The 18,573-nt window shown below is 38.0% G+C and overlaps 1 protein-coding gene across 1 annotated transcript in view; it reads right to left on the reverse strand.

Moving 5' to 3' along the window:
* USP6NL (USP6 N-terminal like) overlaps positions 1 to 18,573 on the reverse strand; it is a 173,990-nt gene that overhangs the window by 139,331 nt on the left and 16,086 nt on the right. Inside the window, exon 2 of the mRNA XM_084888480.1 lies at positions 15,253 to 15,339. Coding sequence (XP_084744606.1) covers positions 15,253 to 15,256 — 4 coding nt within the window. The 5' untranslated portion in view covers positions 15,257 to 15,339. The remainder of the gene's footprint in view (positions 1 to 15,252; positions 15,340 to 18,573) is intronic.

Below are 18,573 nucleotides of genomic sequence, written 5' to 3' on the forward strand. Positions count from 1 at the left end.
TCACTGGTGGGAATATTAAGTGATACACACACTTTGGAAAAGTTTGGTGGCTTTGTACAAAAATAAGTAGTTTTACTATACAATTCAACAACTGTACCTCCTGTTATTTACCCAAATGAGCTGAAAACTTCTATCTACACAAAAACCTGTACATGAATGCTTACAGAAGTTTTGTTTATAATTGCCAAAACTAGTCAGCAACTAAGATGTTCTTCAGTAGGTGATGGAATAAACTGGTACATCTAGACAATGGAATATTATTCAGCAATAGAAGCAAATAAGCTATCAAGCCAAAAAAAGACACAGAGGAACTTTACATATTGCTAAGTAAAAGGAGCCAATCTGAAATCATACATGCTGCCTGATTCCAACTATTTAACATTCTGAAAAAGGCAAAGCCATGGAAACATTAAAATGACCAGTGTCTGCCAGGAGCTTGAGAAAAGAGAGAGAAGGATGAGCATGTGGAACACAGAGAATATTTAGGACAGTGAAACTAGTCTATGATATTGTCATGGTAGGCACATGTCCATCATATATTTGTCAAAACCCATAGGATGTACAGCCCAGAAAATAAAACCTAATGTATACTATGGACTTCAGTGAAGAGTAATGTATCAATATTAGTTTATCAACTGCAGTAAATGTACCACACTAATGCATAATGCTAGTAATGGGGAACCTGGGAAGATAGAGAGCATTATCTGGGGGAATAAGGGAACACTTGGTACTTTCCACTCCATTTTTCTATAAATGTAAAACTGTTCTCAACAAAGTCTTTTAAAAATAACAAAGGAATTCTATAATATATATTTAATCTATATCCTACTATTCAGACTTTATCTGAAATAATAAAAGATAAATAAAAAATACAGAGTTTATGTGGAGAACATTATGGAGTTTCCTTAAAAAATACAGAGTTTAACTAGAGAGAGTGCTTAAAACAAATATTAATTGCCAACAGAGAGAACCAAGATGCAGGCATAGGTAACCGCCTAACTGCAGCCTCACACAACAATTTCAAAAAATACAACTAAAATATAAAGCGGACATTATCCAGAACTACAGGAAAGTTGACTGACTGGAAATTCTACAACAAGAAGAAAGAGAAAACCAGAAGGAAAAGCAGAGGAGCTGTAAAAGCCTAAGGTACGGAGACACGTGGAGTGCGGAGAGGACTGAGCCAGAGAGGAGGGGCGGCTGAGTGCCTGGCTAGTGTTCCCTAGAGTGGGAAGGAGATAAAAGCTCCAGACTGTGCTGAGCCCCAGTTCTGACTGCACTGAACCCCAGTTCTGGGCGAGAGCCTCGGGCCCCAGGCACATACAGAGAAAATCTGGGCTGTAAGGCGGAAGCTCAGGGGAGCTGCAAAAGGCAGAGCCCCAGAGTCGCACACATTTCGCACAGAGGACAGACTGTTGATTGAGCCGCTGGACTGCCCTAGTGGGAAGGAGACATAAGCTCCGGAATGCTCTTAATCCCACTTCCAACTGCACTGAACCCCAGTTGCAGGCTCATTGGGGGAGAGACTAGACTGTCTGGTATCGGGCAAAACTCTAGGGCACCTTTCTCTCAGAGGTGCTTGCAGAGAGTACCAAAGGACACTGAGGAACACTGAGACTGAGGAATCTCATAGGGCGGGACTGACAGGAAGCCAAGGCTGTAGGCTCCACCCTGAAACTCCAACCCATCCAAGCTGAGCACAGAGGCTCTTGCAGTTTTCCAAGTCTAGTCGAATAAGGCTGTCTCTTGGCATAGATACAGCTGATCCTCCCACCCTACAAACTCAGGGAAGCAGCGAAAATGCTGAGACAAGGAAACAGATCACAAACGAAAGAAGTAGAGGACAAAAAGCGACTGGATTTAGAGTTCAAAACCCCGCTTATAAGGTTTTTCAAGAATCTCCTAGAAAAGGCCAATAAAATAAACAAGGCCTATGAAGATATGAAAAGGGATCAACTAGAAATAATAAAGGATCAACTAGAAATAATAAGGAATCAACAAGAAATAATAAGGGATCAACAAGAAATAAAGAATACATTCTCTGAAATAAAAAATATTATACAGAGTCCTAAAAACAGAATGGAAGATCTCAAGAATCAAGTCAAAGACTTGGAACACAAAGAGCCAGAGGACACTCCTCCGCAGAAGCAAGAAGACAAGAGAATCCAGAAAGTTGAAGACAGTGTAAGAAACCTCTAGGACAACTTCAAGCGAACCAACATCAGAATTATGAGCATCCCAGAAGATGACAGAGAGCAAGATACCGAAAACATATTGAAAAAGTGACAGAAAACTTCCCCCACCTGGTGAAAGAAATAGATTTACAAGTCCAGGAAGCGCACAGAACCCCAAATAAAAGGAATCCAAAGAGGACCACACCAAGACACATCATAATTAAAATTCCAAGAGCAAAAGACAAAGAGAGAATATTAAAAGCAGCAAGAGCAAAGCAGGTAGTTATCTATAAAGGAGCACCCATACGATTGTCAGCTGATTTCTCAACAGAAACCATGCAGGCCAGACAGGAATGGCAAGAAATATTCAAGGTGATGAATAACAAGAACCTACAGCCAAAAATACTCCACCCAGCAAAGCTATCACTCAGAATCGAAGGCCAGATAAAGAGCTTCACAAATAAAAATAAAAAAAAGCTAAAGGAGTTCATCACCGCCAAACCAGAATTATATGAATTGCTGAAAGGGCTTCTTTAGGAAGAGGAAGAAAATAAAGATAAAAATTATGAACAACAAATATGTAACTATCAATAAGTGAATCTCAAAACCAAGGGAATTAAAACACCTGATGAACAACATTAACTGTTGAATATAATAGAATCAGAGGTACAGAAAGGGAGTGGACAGACAATTCTCAGGGAAAAGAGGAGAGGGGGGTGCGGGAAGAGACCGAACATAAACTGTGCACCTATGGATGAGGACAATGGGGGGTGGGAAAAGGGCAGAGGGTGGGGTGGGAACCTGCTGGAGGGGGAAAAAATGAGGAACTTTTGTAATAATATGAACAATAAAGATTTATTTAAAAAATACATTAATTGCCTATATATACAAGAGATCCAACATGACTTGGTGGATTAAAAAAATGTTATAGTTGTCCTTGCAATGAACTGCCTGCAAATAGCTGCGGTCTAATTCTTTTTTAAAAATATAAAACTATTTATTGAACACTGTTTATCAGTATTTACAATAAAGTAAACAATCTACAGTTGGATAACATTCTGTTTATTACAAAGCTATTGTTTTTCCTGGCTCTGTTGAACCAGTAACCCAAATACTGGGGCTAAACCTAGATGTAAGGAATGAGTTGGAATAAAGAGAAAACATGCAGGTCAAGAACTTAGATTACAAAAGTTTGTTTGACCATTTATTCCAGCAGGCCCTAAATTGCCAAGGTCTCTGATGATCTGATTAGGAATCCATAAATAAAGTGTTACACATTCCATGATCATAACATTTTAGTTAATACAGTACCGGGATTTCAACCTCTTGTAAAGGAACAGTCTACTGAGTGAAACCTTTATGTAAGTATTGCTTGTCTAATTAAAACACATGAGGGAGATACCGGAGACACGGGACCAGGAGCTGCATGGAGGTGGTTAATAATAACTCTTCAAGTCTATAATAAAAAATGGCCTCCAATAAAACTACACTGCAAATATGGGAAACAGAATGGAAAGGGTAAAACAGTAGAAGAGGCAGAATCTGAAGAATTTGTAGTGAAAAAGTATTGGCCTGATGTGTAGTGAATGGGAAAGTGGAGTATTTCCTGAAGTGGAAGGGATTCATAGATGCTGACAATACTTGGGATCTAATTCTTTTTTTAAACAGATAATTCTTAATCTTGTTTCCTACATTTGTATTTTTATTACACATGGCCACCTGAAAACCACTAACTTTTGGCTAACCCCAAAACTGCTGACTTACTTTTTGTCCCTATGACTTCCAAACTCAGCATTCCCAAAGTAGAATACAAGGGAGAATATCTGTATGAGAACAGGAATGAGACAACAGAGAGAGAAATGCCAGGAATATAAGCATTCCCTATTGTCCACCTATTTGGACATCCAACTTAGACCATTCTCCTTTCTCCAAATGAAAATAGAAAGCAGACAGAACTTCTTTCAGATGAAAAGGGATCAATAACAGGACTTATATGAACAAAGAGCTAAGTAAAGGAAGAAAATCAACTAGATTAAGAAAGAAAATCTTTTCCTACCATTACTCATGCTCCAAAAAAGAAAGAGGGAAGGAGGGAGGGAGAGAGAAAGGGAAGGAGAGAAGGAGGGAAGGAAGGAGGGAGGGAAGGAGAGAGGGAGATGGGGAAAGGAAGGGGCAGGGAGGAAGGGGAGAAAAAAACAGAAAGGAAAGAACTAGATTAAATTTAATCTCATTTGTATTCTTTCTCTCATTTATTTAATAAGACCATGAACAAGTTCACTGGAGCATCCTGTTTAGCCCTAAGTCTAATGGCCAACAGAATCAGTATTATTTTAAAGCAAAATCATACTACCATTCATAATAAAAAATGTTATAGATAATTCAGTCCAACTCTTAACTTCCTAGAATCTTAAAGAAATACAACTAATCTAAAAAGTATATTTTTTTCTTTTTGTCAACATATATCTCTAATAGTTTTCCTTATAACAAAATAATGCATGTTTACTATAGAAAATAAGTATCCAAAAATATATCAACTTTTGTTTCCCCCAAAGTTAACTCAATTGTCCCTGATTCAAAAGAAAATAAAAATTTCTCTTAGGCTCTAACAACCTTTTAGACTTATCCATGTACTTTTTTTGCTGATTTTTTAAAAATGGAGCATTATGATACATACTCTTTTGGAGTGTATGCATTTTTCACGTTTTAAAATATTTTATCATCATCTTTTTATACAATCAACACAGACAGTGGTACTTGCATTGTGCTCTGCATCTACAAAAACTTTCTGAACATATGAATAACATCCCAACATCTTCTCATTCTTGGCATCAATTTAGATTTTTTTCTAACCACTTGTCAGAAAATTTGTTTGGACTTCCTGGAAATATGTTTCAGAATAAAACTGCTGTCATCTTTTTTCAACACATGTAGATAAATGAGAAGGAAAAAATGTGAGAGGCCACACTTCTTGTGACACAAATATTCTGTAAATATTCCAGATGTCAACTGATCTGAAAATAGAAAAGATTACTGCATATTAAACTATAAACTCACTTCTTTCTCACTGGTCTCCTCTTGGGTTAATAAATCAGTTAATATACTTAATTTCTTTGTCATTCTTCTTAAATTGTAAGGGTGGGATATAATCACTTTTTTGTGGAATTCTGAAAATCAATCTCTACAAACTCATCAATATAAAATACATCATAGGTTTGTTACTAAAAAAAAAAATGCTATACATTCTTTCTACCTAAAAGCTATACTATTTTCTGTTCCAATAATGTTCAGCTGCTTATACAGTAATTCCTAATAATTCAGAGTGGTATTTAAAAGTTAACACTGTCAAAAGATAATCAACTACCTTCATAGAATTTTTTTCATAGATAAAAACTAAAACCAAACACAAGAAAATATGAAGGTTAAATGTCCTGAAATTGTAAGATGTGGAAAGAACCACAGAGTATGTGTTTATGGATGACATTATCCTTCTTTCACATAATCTCAAAACATATTAGATGTTAGTGTTTATGACAAAAGTACCTGTATTGATGTAATTAAGTTAGCAGTTCTTTCAAAACCAGTTTTTTAAAAAAAATACTTTACCAAAAGGTAATTCATTTTGCTTAGAAAAAACAAGCAAGAAAACTTCTCAACTCTGCAGCTCAGTGGAAACTGTTATAAATATATGCAAAATATACTTCACAACATGGAAAATAAAAATATATTGTCCCAATGTATCTTTACAGTATCTAGAAATCCTTAGTGTATTGAATACATAAGTATGATAAGACAATGAAATCAGGTTCATCCATTCAAAATATATTAAGCACTTAGTATGTGCAATGCTTAGTAGGTAGAATGCCAGTTGAAGGTTATATCAAGGGTGATCAACCTCCTTCCATTCTACCATGAGAAACTGGCATTAAACACATACAAAATTAATTAACTAATTACAATTGAGATGACTCCTCCAATTAAGTATAGGATGACAAGAGAATATACCCTTAAGTGAAAAATTAGTGTGAATTAAAGGCCATACATAGTACAGTTGACCTTAATGTGGGAGGTTAGGAGAGTCAATCCTCAAGCAGTTGAAAATCTGCAAATAATTTTTTATTTCCCCAATTAAGTCAACTGTCCCTCAGTATCTGAGTGGGATTGCTTCTAGGACCCATGCTCATACCCTTTTAAGAAAGATGGGCAAAGCCCTAGCAGGCTTGGCTCAGTGGATAGAGCTTCAGCCTGGGGTCCCAGGTTCGATTCCGGCCAAGGGCACATGCCTAGGCTGCGGGCTCAATCCCCAGTGGGGATTGTGCAGGAAGCAGCCAATCAATGATTCTTTCTCATCATTGACGTTTCTCTCTCTCTCTTTCTCCCTTCCTCTCTGAAATCAATAAATATATTTAAAGATAAAGAAGAAAAAAAAAAAGAAAGATGGGCAAAAACATTTCCATACTATAAACCTATCCTAAGGAATTAATTATGGTTTTGTTTGTGTTTTTTGTTATTACTTTTTTAAAGGACAGCCCTGGCCAGGGAACTCAGTTGATAAGAGGATTTTACCAAGGTTGTGGGTTTGATGCCCGGTCAGGGCACACACAAGAATCACCAATGAATGCAAAAATAAGTGAAACAACAAATCGATATTTATCTCTCTCTCTCTCTCTCTCTCTCTCTCTCTCTCTCTCTCTCTCTCTCTCTCTCTCTCTCTCTCTCTCTCTCTCTTCACCCCCATTAATAAATAAAAGAAAAAAGGGCAAATTCACCAGTGATATTCATTCTACAATTTTATTTTTTTTTAATTGAACCACTCTAGCCCAACCAGCATTGCTCAGTAGATATGCTTTGAGCTATGAACCAGGAGGTCAAGGTTTGATCCCTGGTCAAAGCACATACTCAAGTTTCTATCTCTCTCTCCCCTCTCTTTTCCTCTTAGAAATCAATAAAAATATACTTTAATAATTTTTAAAAAATTGAACCAACCTAAATAAGCAAAGTATAGGGAAATGATACATCATTACCTTTAAGTAATAAATTATGCATTCTAATTATGAAAAAGAAACTAATTGTCTAAGCACAATTCAATGTTATAAATCTAAATATAAAATTTCATATACACTATGAATTCAATTAAATAAAATATATATACTATTTGAGCGATAACAGAGGGTCATACGCAAAAAAGCAGACGGGTGCTTTAATATAGTGGGGTTACAATGACGTTTTCCCCCCAATATCAAAGTGTGCTTATTTTAAAATTATGGTTATACTTTTAAAACAGAAGAAGGAGTTTAGGAAAGATGAAGAGATTAGATTAGTTTAGATGAGTTGGGTAAAATTATATATAAAGAGGAGGAAACAGTAGAGTGTTTAACTAAACCAAAATTATAAACTTAATCTCCTCCAACCACCTATTTCTCAACCAATGCTGAATTTTCCTTAATTTCTTCATCTTAATCTCAAGCTCTTAACTCCAGTCTTCACACATATTATTCCCCTGCTTAGAACCCTCTCTCTCTTCTTCATTTTCACTCAGCCAGGACTCGGCTGAAATGATTTCCTAATGGTGGTCCTTCCTGCCCTCTTTGCAGATCAGCTCCCTTGCTCCTGAAAACCCTATATTTCCTTTTTGTTTTAATAATACTGTGCTACTTGTGCAGTATTAAGATTTTCCAATAGTAGTATGTTCTCTATGAGGCCAAGAGCCATACCTGTCCTGTTTTTTGTTTTTGTTTTTGTTTTTTTAATATATTTTATTGTTTTTTTACAGAGAGGAAGAGAGAGGGACAGAGAGCTAGAAACATCAATGAGAATCATCGATCAGCTGCCTCCTGCACACCCCCCACTGGGGATGTGCCCACAACCAAGGTACATGCCCTTGACTGGAATCGAACCTGGGACCCTTCAGTCCACAGGCCGACGCTCTATCCACTGAGCCAAACCGGTTTCAGCTCTTGTTTTTATCTATATCCCCAAAGACCAACACAGCAGAAGTATACGTGGAGGTGCTCATAAAGTATCTACAAAAATGAAATCAGCCCCTGCTGGGTGGCTCAGTTGGTTGGAGCGTTGTCCCAGGAACCAAAAAGATTGCGGGTTGGATTCCTGGTCATGGCACAAACTAAGTTGCAGGTGAGGTCCCCTGTTGGGGCGCAGGCAGGAGACAACTGTTCAATGTTTCTCACATCAATGGTTTCTCTCTCTTTCCCATCCTCTTCCCCCTTTCTTTCCTCTCTCTAAAATCAATAGAAACATATCATCAGGTGAGAATTTAAAAAGTTATTATTTATTCAAAATCATATAATCTCTTTCTTTAAATGTTAAAATCAAACTCAAATATCACTCTTAAAACATTTTAGGAAATTAATTTATAGCATCATGTGTCTCAGAATGTCTATAAAACAATAATTCAATCTCTTATACTTTGCATAATATTCCAAATCAATTTTCTAGCTTTCAATATACCTTGCAATTATTAAACTTTTAAGAGACATAACTATGGATCATAAATATCCTGATATTTTACATCCTATATAATAATAAAAGGCTAATATGCAAATCAACCTAACAGTGGGCCAACCAGTTGCTATGATGCGCACTGAATGCTCAATATAGGATCTGCCCCCTGATGGTCAGTACACTCCCCCAGGGGGAGTGCCGCTCAACCAGAAGCCAGACACACGCTGGTGAGCGCAATGGCGGTGGCAGAAGTCTCTCTCGTCTTTGCAGCAGCACTAAGAATGTCAAACTGATATCAATTGGAAATTCCCCAAAAGCTCCCACACTGTGACAGGGTGCAAGCCAGGCTGATGCCCCCCGCCTCTGAGTGCACAAATTTCATGCACTGAGCCTCTAGTTAAAATACAATATAACTCATAAATTTCTAAAACCTAATGATAATCAAAATCTTGATATGTTAATTTTCTATTTTTAGCTAAAGAAAATTTACTAGAACAAAGACAAAGAGGCACCAGGTCACGAGAAAGGCTAATCTTTAGTGAGGCAATCTCAATTTACATATGAAGGTCTGCACTTAGAGACCTTATACCTTCATAGTATTTGTTCATCAACATTTGAGATTTTTGTCAAAATAATTCAAATTAGGAATCGTACAAAAAGAAATTTCTCTTGATAAAAGCCAAATTTCTCCTTTCAGAGTCATCTCTTATTCTAGATTTCATTGCTATTTTTTTCTCAAGCTTTTGCAATAAAAGCAAAACAAAAACAAGAAAAGCTGAACAATAAATACTGTTCTTATGTAAGAGATTTCAATCTTATTTCAATTCAAGAAAAAGTGGGAAGTTTTTCTGTTAAAGAACTAATGGGAAGGAAATCTAGAGATTACCATGTAGTCTTCCTTTCTTTTCCAGATTTGTATGTAAGATGTGAAACCATAAAACTCCAAAAGACAACATACGTGGTAAGCTCCTTGACATTGTTCATGGCATTGATTTTTTAGAATTGACTCCAAAGGCAAAGGCAACAAAAGTAAATATAAATAAGTGGGACTACATCAAACTAAAAAGCTCTGTATAGCATAGGAAACCATCAACAAACGGGAGAAAACATTTGCAAATTATAAATCCAATAAGAAGTTAATATTCAAAATAACTAATGAACCCACACAAATAGCAAACAAAAATTTTTTCAATTAAAAAATGGATAGGGGCCGAAGCCGGTTTGGCTCAGTGGTAGAGCGTCGGTCTGCTGACTGAAAGGTCCCAGGTTCGATTCTGGTCAAGGGCATGTACATTGGTTGCGGGCATGTCCCCGGTAGGGGGTGTGCAAGAGGCAGCTAGTCGATGTTTCTCTCTCATCGAGGTTTCTAGCTCTCTCTCTCTCTCCCTTCCTCTCTGTAGAAAATCAATAAAGTATATTTTTTAAAAATGGATAGGGAATCTTAATAGACATTTTTTCAAAGAAGATATACAGATGGCCAAAGGTACATAAGATGTTCAATATCAATAACTTCAGGTAAAAGAAAACAAAACCACAATGAGATATCACCTCACACCAGTCTGAATGGCTATTATCAAAGAGACAAGAAATAGCAAAGATTGGAGAGGATATGGCGAAAAAGGAAACACTTGTAAACTGTTGGTGGGAATGTAAATTATCTTCTCCAATATTTCTTTTTCAAAAACAGTTCCTGATAAATTCAGTTCCCACTCCCTGGAAATTGCAACACAACATAACCACCACAACATCCCCTCATCCTGAATGGTCCACTCAAGGATGACTTTTATCACTAGGCAAAATCAGCAACTTGGCAAGAACAAGAAAGAGAACTCCAAAGTCTATTCCAAAGGGAGACTGAAAAGAACTGAAAACTAACAAAAAAGTTGGAAAAGGCAAAAACTGCTTATAACTGATCTTTTTAGTTTACATCTAACAAAAATGTCTACTTGCCAGAGTAATTTTTCCAGAATGAAACCTTTAAGTGTTTTTCTGATTGAAATCCTTAAATAGTTCCTTAAGCCCTACAAGATAAATTCCAAACTTCCTGGAATGTATGTGGCCTGGCCTTTCCTATCTCTAATCTCCAGAATGTTCAACTACTTGGTAACAACTACCAGTAGTCAAACCTTCGTATATCTCTCACACTGCTCCACCTACTTGGAATGCTTCATCCGGTAGGTAGGTCGGTCTCTCTCTCTCTCTCTCTCTCTCTCTCTCTCTCTCTCTCTCTCGATTTTAATACAGTATGATAGGTACCAGAATGAGGCAAGCAGAGTGCTATGGAAAGGAAGAGCAATGGGGCTCACCTAACCAGCAGAGTGGTACAAAGAAGACAGAGAGGAACTCTAGGAACTAGGGAACTAAGCAGAAACTTTTTTTTCTTTTAATCTTAAATGTGAAGGGAGGACTTTGGGCTTTTTTTGTTGATTTGATAATTATCATCAGAGAATATATTTCTTCCATTGGTTTTCTGAGAGAGTATAAAGGAGAAAGAAGAGGGACAGAGAGAGAAAAATCGATGCGAGGGAGACACATCGCCTGGTTGCCTCCAGCAAAAGTCCCGACCTGGGGGTGGGAGAGAACCTAAAACCAGGTACATGCTTTTGACTAGGAATCAAACCCAAGACTCTTCAGTTCTCAGTTCGACACTTTAACCACTGAGCCACACCGGCCAGGGCTTTGGGGCTTATTTTAATATCAATGGCATTATTCATTCTTTGTGGTTCCCCTGTCTTTGCACAAACAGAAAAATTCCAGACAAAATATAAAAACAAATCACCAATATACCTACGTACCAAAACATGTTAAACATCTCGATGGATCAAAAATCTAACAGGAACATGAAGTGTGAGCCAAGCTGAAGCCAGGAGGACTCCTGGGCTACAGGCCCCAAAGCAGGAAATCAACAGGAAGTTGATTTTATAGGGTAATCGTAAATTCAAGGATTCCATGTAAAGCAGGGTAGTAGCCAAGCTCTTAGGTTAAAACCAGGGGCAGGGTGCCACTTCTGATTATGAAACCAGACTGAAAAAGACTTCTGCTAACTGCACTGAGGCTACAGCTTGGGATGCTGCTGACCTAATGCCAGCTGACTCGGTGACTAAGTCTGTGATATCCTCAACGTCACTATGGGCCAGGGCTCTGATATGGGAACGCCAAAGCCAGACAAGAGGCAACTATAAATCTGCTATAGACCAGCTGAGAAAAATCACAAAAAGCGATCGAGGGAGAGAGAGAAACAAAAGGGAAAGAAAAAGAATTCTCATCAGAATGTGCCTGAAAAACTACAGAACATAAAGAAAACACCAACAGTATCAACAACCACAACATAAATTCACTAGACAAAAAAACTTAAAAATAATCCAGTGACCTAAAAAAGACTTTAAAATAAACATGTAAAGGACTCACAATGAGATAAAAGAATAAAAAAAGAATCAGAAAATTAAAAAAAAAAAAAAGCAGAGGTGAGAAAACAACTAGTGGATATTAAAAAAAATCTTACAGCCCTGGACAGTATGGGACATTTGTTATGGCCTCAGTCCCATGCACCACAGGGTCTCAGGTTCAACTCAATTCCCAATCAAGGGCATGTACCTGGGTTACAGGTTCAATCACCAATTCTCAGCCCTGGCCAGGGTGTGTGGAGGCAACCAATTGATGTCTCTCTCACATCTATATTTCTCTCTCCCTATCCCCCTTCCTCCCTTCCACTCTATCTAAAATCAATGGGAAAATACCCATAGGTGAGAATTAACAAACAAACTAAAAATTCTTGCAAATAAAATATAGCCATTGTAATTTACATGTAATTACGGGCTCTGAGTTCTTAGGGGCAGCTGTGTATAAGACATTGTTAGACACTGAGACTCAGAAAGTAAAGATACATGGCACCTGTCTTCAAAAAATCACCATATGGAACAGTGATACTAACAAAACATTAAGATTACACTTCTAGGAATATATTCCAAGAGGCTAGAAATCAGAAAGAATATATGCACCCCTATGTTCATAGCAGCATAATTCACCATAGCTAAGATTTGGAAACAGCCTAAATGTACATGAGCAGATGAATGGATTAAATAACTATGGTACATCTACATAATGAAATACTATGCTGCAGTAAAAAAGAAGGAATTCTTACCATTTGCAACAGCATGGATGGAACTAGAGAGCATTATGCTAAGTGAAATAAGCCAGTCAGAGAAAGATAAATATCACATGATTTCACTCATTTATGTAATACTATAGGTCTAGTGCATGAAATTCCTGCCTTGGGGTCGGGGGGTGTCCCTCAGCCCAGCCTGCACCCTTTCAAAGTCCAGGAGCCCTCGGGGGATGACCAACTGACGGCTTAGGCCTGTGGGCAATGGGCCTAAGCTGTCAGTCAGACATCCTTAGTGCCGCCACGGAGGTGGGAGGAGCTCCTACCACCACCTCTGCACTAGCCAGCCATGAGCCCAGCTTCTGGCTGAGCAGTGCTGTCCCTGTGGGAGTGCACTGACCACCAGGGAGCAGCTCCTACATTGAGCGTCTGCCATCTGGTGGTCAGTGCGCATCATAACAACAGGTCATTCTGCCATTCAGTCCATTTGCATATTAGCCTTTTATTATATAGAATAATGAACAACATAAACTGATGAACAAAAACAGAACCAGAGACAGAGAAGCATCGATCAGACTGTCAAACCTCAGAGGGAAGGTAGGGGAGGGTGGGGATCAGGAGGAGAGATCAACCAAAGGACTTGTATGCATGCATATAAGCCTAACCAATGGACACATACAACAGGGGGGTGAGGGCATGAGTTGGAGAGGTAATGGAAAGATGAGGACACATATGTAATACCTTAATCAATAAAGAAATTTTAAAGAAAGATTACAAAGAAAAACAAAATTTAGTTAAATTTCAAAAATGTTAGAATTTTTTAAGTTAAAAGACTTGACATTTCTCTCTAAGTTTTCACAAACTAATATCTTCACCTTTATTAGAGATGTGACTTTATATTAAATCAGTGATTTTCAACCTTTTCATCTCATGGCACATATAAACTAATTACTAAAATTCTGCAGCACACCAATATTATATTTTTTGCTGATCTGACAAAAAAAAGTAGGTATAATTTTGATTCATTTATACCTAATAGCTATTTTTGTGTTGGCTATCGTTTTTTTTATTTGACTATCTAAGGAAAAAGAGATCAATGCCCCTGACTAAATAGTCAGGCATTGCATGTTTTAAAAATTCTTGCAGCACACCAGTGGGAAATCATTGCGTTAGATAAACATTCTCACAAAACTGCATATGAATAAAGCTGAAATAACAAAAGCAGCTTCTTTCTTAATCTGTATTTGAACTCATCTAGCAACTATCCTTGTTTATCCAAAGTGCACCACTGTGAAAATGTGCACACTGGAAAGTCTAAAACATCAAAGACTACTTCTTGCAATATTATTCTTAGTAGAAAGCCCTCAAAGATACCAAAATAACAACAGCTTCATTTTTATTTATCAACTAGAGGCCCGATGCACTTGATGCAGGCAAGGGCATTGGCCCCTCCTGTGGCTGCCTCTGCTGCAGCCCGTGCCTGCCATGGCTTTGTCCGAAAGGACACCGGAAGGATGTATGGTCTAATTAGCATATTATGCTTTTATTATTATGGATTGCCTAATTATTTAAACTGTTGATAAGAAAAGGTACTCTGGTCAATATTAAGGTAAATACAGGGTGGGGCAAAACTAGGTTTACAGTTGTGAGTATGCAAAACACAGTTTATTCTTATATTGTTATTTTAATTATTGTATTATATTCCATATGAACTGTAAATCTCATTTTGTCCTATCCTGCATAATCAATATAAATAATATGTAAAGAACTTTAAACCCCCTAATATTATAATAAAGAAATGCTCACTTCTTCCTAAAATTTTCATAATCGAAAAGTGTCATATATCAACGTTATCATAGGGTTATGAGAGGGTAAAATCTAAACTCTGTCCTCACTCTCTAAAAATAAACAGTTAACACAAAATAGTACAATAAAATCCAGTTCTCCTATTCACAAGCAGAAGTGGCTAAAAATGACAAAGAATATTACATATACAACTGAGAAGATAAAATCCACACAAATTTGGTAAGTCTATAGAACAGACTTGGTTCCTTGTTCCTTCAAAGATGTTGATAAAGAGAACTTTATTATTCTTTTCTTTATTTGATTTTGTATTTGAACATAATATTAACCCATGTTACTCAATAATCACATTTCACATAATAAAACATCTGCTGATTAAGGCCAACTGCAATTTTCCCACCTTCATATTTCTAATGAGTCATTTTTCAATAGCTAGTCAATAGAAAATTATAGATAATAGAACCATAAATCAGCCAAGAAGTTAATAACACAGATTTCCTTACCACATTCAGCTTCTTAGAATAAGTCAAACAACAAAAAGTATCACCTTGTTTAAATAGAGAGAAGTGCACAGTCCTGCGCAAAACAGATTATCCAATCTCTTGGATGAAATCACATAATTCCAATTTGTCCAGTAACAATTTTTTTCTCTTTTTAAGTACAACACTGCAAATGCTCCTGAGACCACTGAAATGAATAAAGAAGGACACTTACTCATGACTGGAAATGTCTCTGTATGTTGCCCCAATCAGATATTAAGCCAAAATCTGCTGTCCAAGGTTTCTCGGAGGAATACATGTCCTGGTCAAAAAACAAAGAGAAATAAGCATATTTTGTGAGGGTATTTAAAATTAAGTTTTCTAGCCGAGACCGGTTTGGCCTAATGGATAGAGCATCGGCTTGGGTACTGAAGGGACCCGGGTTCGATTCCGGTCAAGGGCATGTACCTTGGTTGCGGGCATATCCCCAGTAGGGGGTGTGCAAAAGGCAGCTGATCGATGACTCTCTCTCATCGATGTTTCTAGCTTTCTATCTCTCTCCCTTCCTCTCTGTACAAAATCAATAAAATATATATTAAAAAAAATAATAAAATTAAATTAAATTAAATTAAATTAAGTTTTCTAAATGGAGATGAATATAATTTAGTTTAAAATTTTCTTTGTCCAAAAGAACCTTAGTGCCATCTATAATAATAAAAGCACAATATGCAAATTGACCGAATGACAGAACAGCAGAACAACCATTGGGATGACCTTCCAGTCAACCATGCTATGACAACCCCTGGCACCAGGCCAGCCAAGGTGAGTGTGATGCGATTGGTTGGGGGCCCAGCCATCACCCCATGATTGCCCTGCAGAGGGAGAGCCAAGCCACCAGTAAGCAGGGTGATCAATCGATTGGGGGACTCCACCATTGCCCCAAAGAGGGAGGCCCAGGCCACCGACCGGTGTTCTGAGGCAAGTGGGCAGGGCCTCCCTCTGCGGGGGCGATCCAGGGCGGAACCCAGCTAAGTGGGCAGGACCTACCTCTTTGGGGCAATTGATGGAGGAGCCCTGTGATCAATCGCCCCAAAGAGGGAGACCCTGGCTACCCAGAGGCGGCATTGTGGCAAGTGGGCAGGGCCTCCCTCTGTGGAGGCAATTGATTGCAGGGCTCCCAGACTGTAAAAGTCTAAATATAACAAAACTAGAGGCCCGGTGCACAAAATTCACACATGAAGGGGGTTTCCCTCAGTCCAGCCTGCACCCATCCAACCAGGGACCCCTCAGAGGATGTCCAACCACCGGACACCCCTCTCACAGTCTGGGACCACTGGCTCCTAACCATTCACCTGCTTGCCTGCCTGATCACCCCTAACCCCTCTGCCTGCCTGCCTGCCTGCCTGAACGCCCCCAAGTGCCCTCCCCAGCCGGCCTGATGTCACCACCCACTGCCTCTGCCTGCCTGATCACCCCTAACTGCCCTCCCTTGCTGGCCTGATCTCACCCGCAACTGTCCTCCCCTACCAGCCTAGTTGCCCTCAACTGCCCTTCCCTGAGGGCTGATCTTGCCCCCAACAGCCTACCCCTTGCTGGGCTAATCTTGCCCCCAACAGCTTTTGAAACAGATTAAAGTTAGGATAACATTCTTTGAAGAAATAATGCTTGCCCCATATATACACTTTATATATATATATATGAAGTATAAATTTACAAACTGACCATCTATATGAACAGTATGGCTCCTATACTATAATTAACAGTGGCATACAATCATAGTGCTGTCATGTAATCGCCTGACCCCTATCTCATATGCTTTTTTCTTTATCTATACAGGCTACTATTAAATGATTTTCATTTCCAGATAATCCAATTACCACAAAGGAAATGAGAAGTTATATGAAAATTCAAAACTTATCATCTACATGTTACTTTTAGACTACACAATGGAAGTTACTCACTATCAATACTCTTTATGAATGGTATTTCACTGAGTCTATTAGAGTTATTTGCCATCCCAGGAACTATGAGGTTGACATGCTGAATGATGATGTAGAAAGGCAATCCCATGTTACAAATACACAAAGTAAATGAAATGTTCACAGACGACCCAGGAATTGCTTACACTTTTACAGTCTAATCTCTTTGACTGGAGACTTTTCTTTTTATTCATGTTTGAATCAGATTTTTTAATCTTAAACTTAAAAATACCAAAATGGCAACATAAAGCACTTTGTACTAAGCATTGTGCTCCTTCATTCCATAATCATAAGTTGCCAAATAAATAATTATTCCAGGATTGAAGTTCCCGAGATATCAAGAGTTTTTTCAAGAAAAACAAAGTAGGTTGGATCTCAATACCATATTTCAAGCTGTACTACAAAGCCACTGTTCTCAAAACAGCCTGGTACTGGCACAAGAACAGACATATAGACCAATGTAATAGAACAGAGAAACCAGAAATCGACCCAAACCACTATGCTCAATTAATATTTGACAAAGGAGGCACAAACATACAATGGAGTCAAGACAGTCTCTTCAATAAATGGTGTTGGGAAAATTGGACAGATACATGCAAAAAAATAAAACTAGACCACCAAATTACACCATATAAAAAAAAATAAACTCAATGCCGAAACCGGTTTGGCTCAATAGATAGAGCGTCGGCTTGGGGACTGAAGGGTCCCGGGTTCGATTCCGGTCAAGGGCATGTACCTTGGTTGCGGGCATATCCTCAGTAGGGGTTGTGCAAGAGGCAGCTGATCGATGACTCTCTCTCATTGATGTTTCTAACTCTCTATCCCTCTCCCTTCCTCTCTGTACAAAATCAATAAAATATATTTAAAAAATAAATAAACTCAAAATGGATACAGGACTTAAACATGACGGGAGGGAAACCATAAAAATACTACAGGAATCCACAGGCAGAGAAATCTCAGACATATGCCAAAGTAATTTCTTCACCGATACCACTCCTAGGGCAACGGAAACTAAAGAGAAAATAAACCAATGGAACTACATCAAAATAAAAGGGGTAGGGAAGGCTGGGGGAAGGTCTATGGGGGGGGGGGGATATATTATATGTACTATTATATGTAATACTTTAAACAATAAAACCTGTGGAAATTACTAATGCAGGGAAATGCTTTAAATAGAGCATTTTACCCTCTAATAAACCTGCAGTGCAACTCTGCTTCATTAGCTTTCTTTTTTAAAAATTTTAATATATTTCTTTATTGATTTTAAAGAGTAAGGGAGGAGAGATAGAAACAACCAGGAATTCATTGCAGGGGCGGGGGGGGGGGGGGGGGGGGGGGAGTTCAGCTCTGGCCAGTGTAGCTCAGTTGTTGATTGGGCAGGGCAGTTCTATGTTTTTATTAATATTTTCATCTTTTAATATACTTAAATTCTTTGTAGAATAAGAAGACAAAATAATTCTTTCTCATAATTTTTAACTTCCTAATCAGTTTCTACTTCAGAAACTTTTAGCACTCAACTATGAACTTTTCCATTTTTATCATTCAAGGTAAGAACATTTCCAACTAAAACTAAAGAT

Source organism: Pipistrellus hanaki (assembly GCF_964339955.1).
Source record: "Pipistrellus hanaki genome assembly, chromosome: 1".
Taxonomy (NCBI): domain Eukaryota; kingdom Metazoa; phylum Chordata; class Mammalia; order Chiroptera; family Vespertilionidae; genus Pipistrellus; species Pipistrellus hanaki.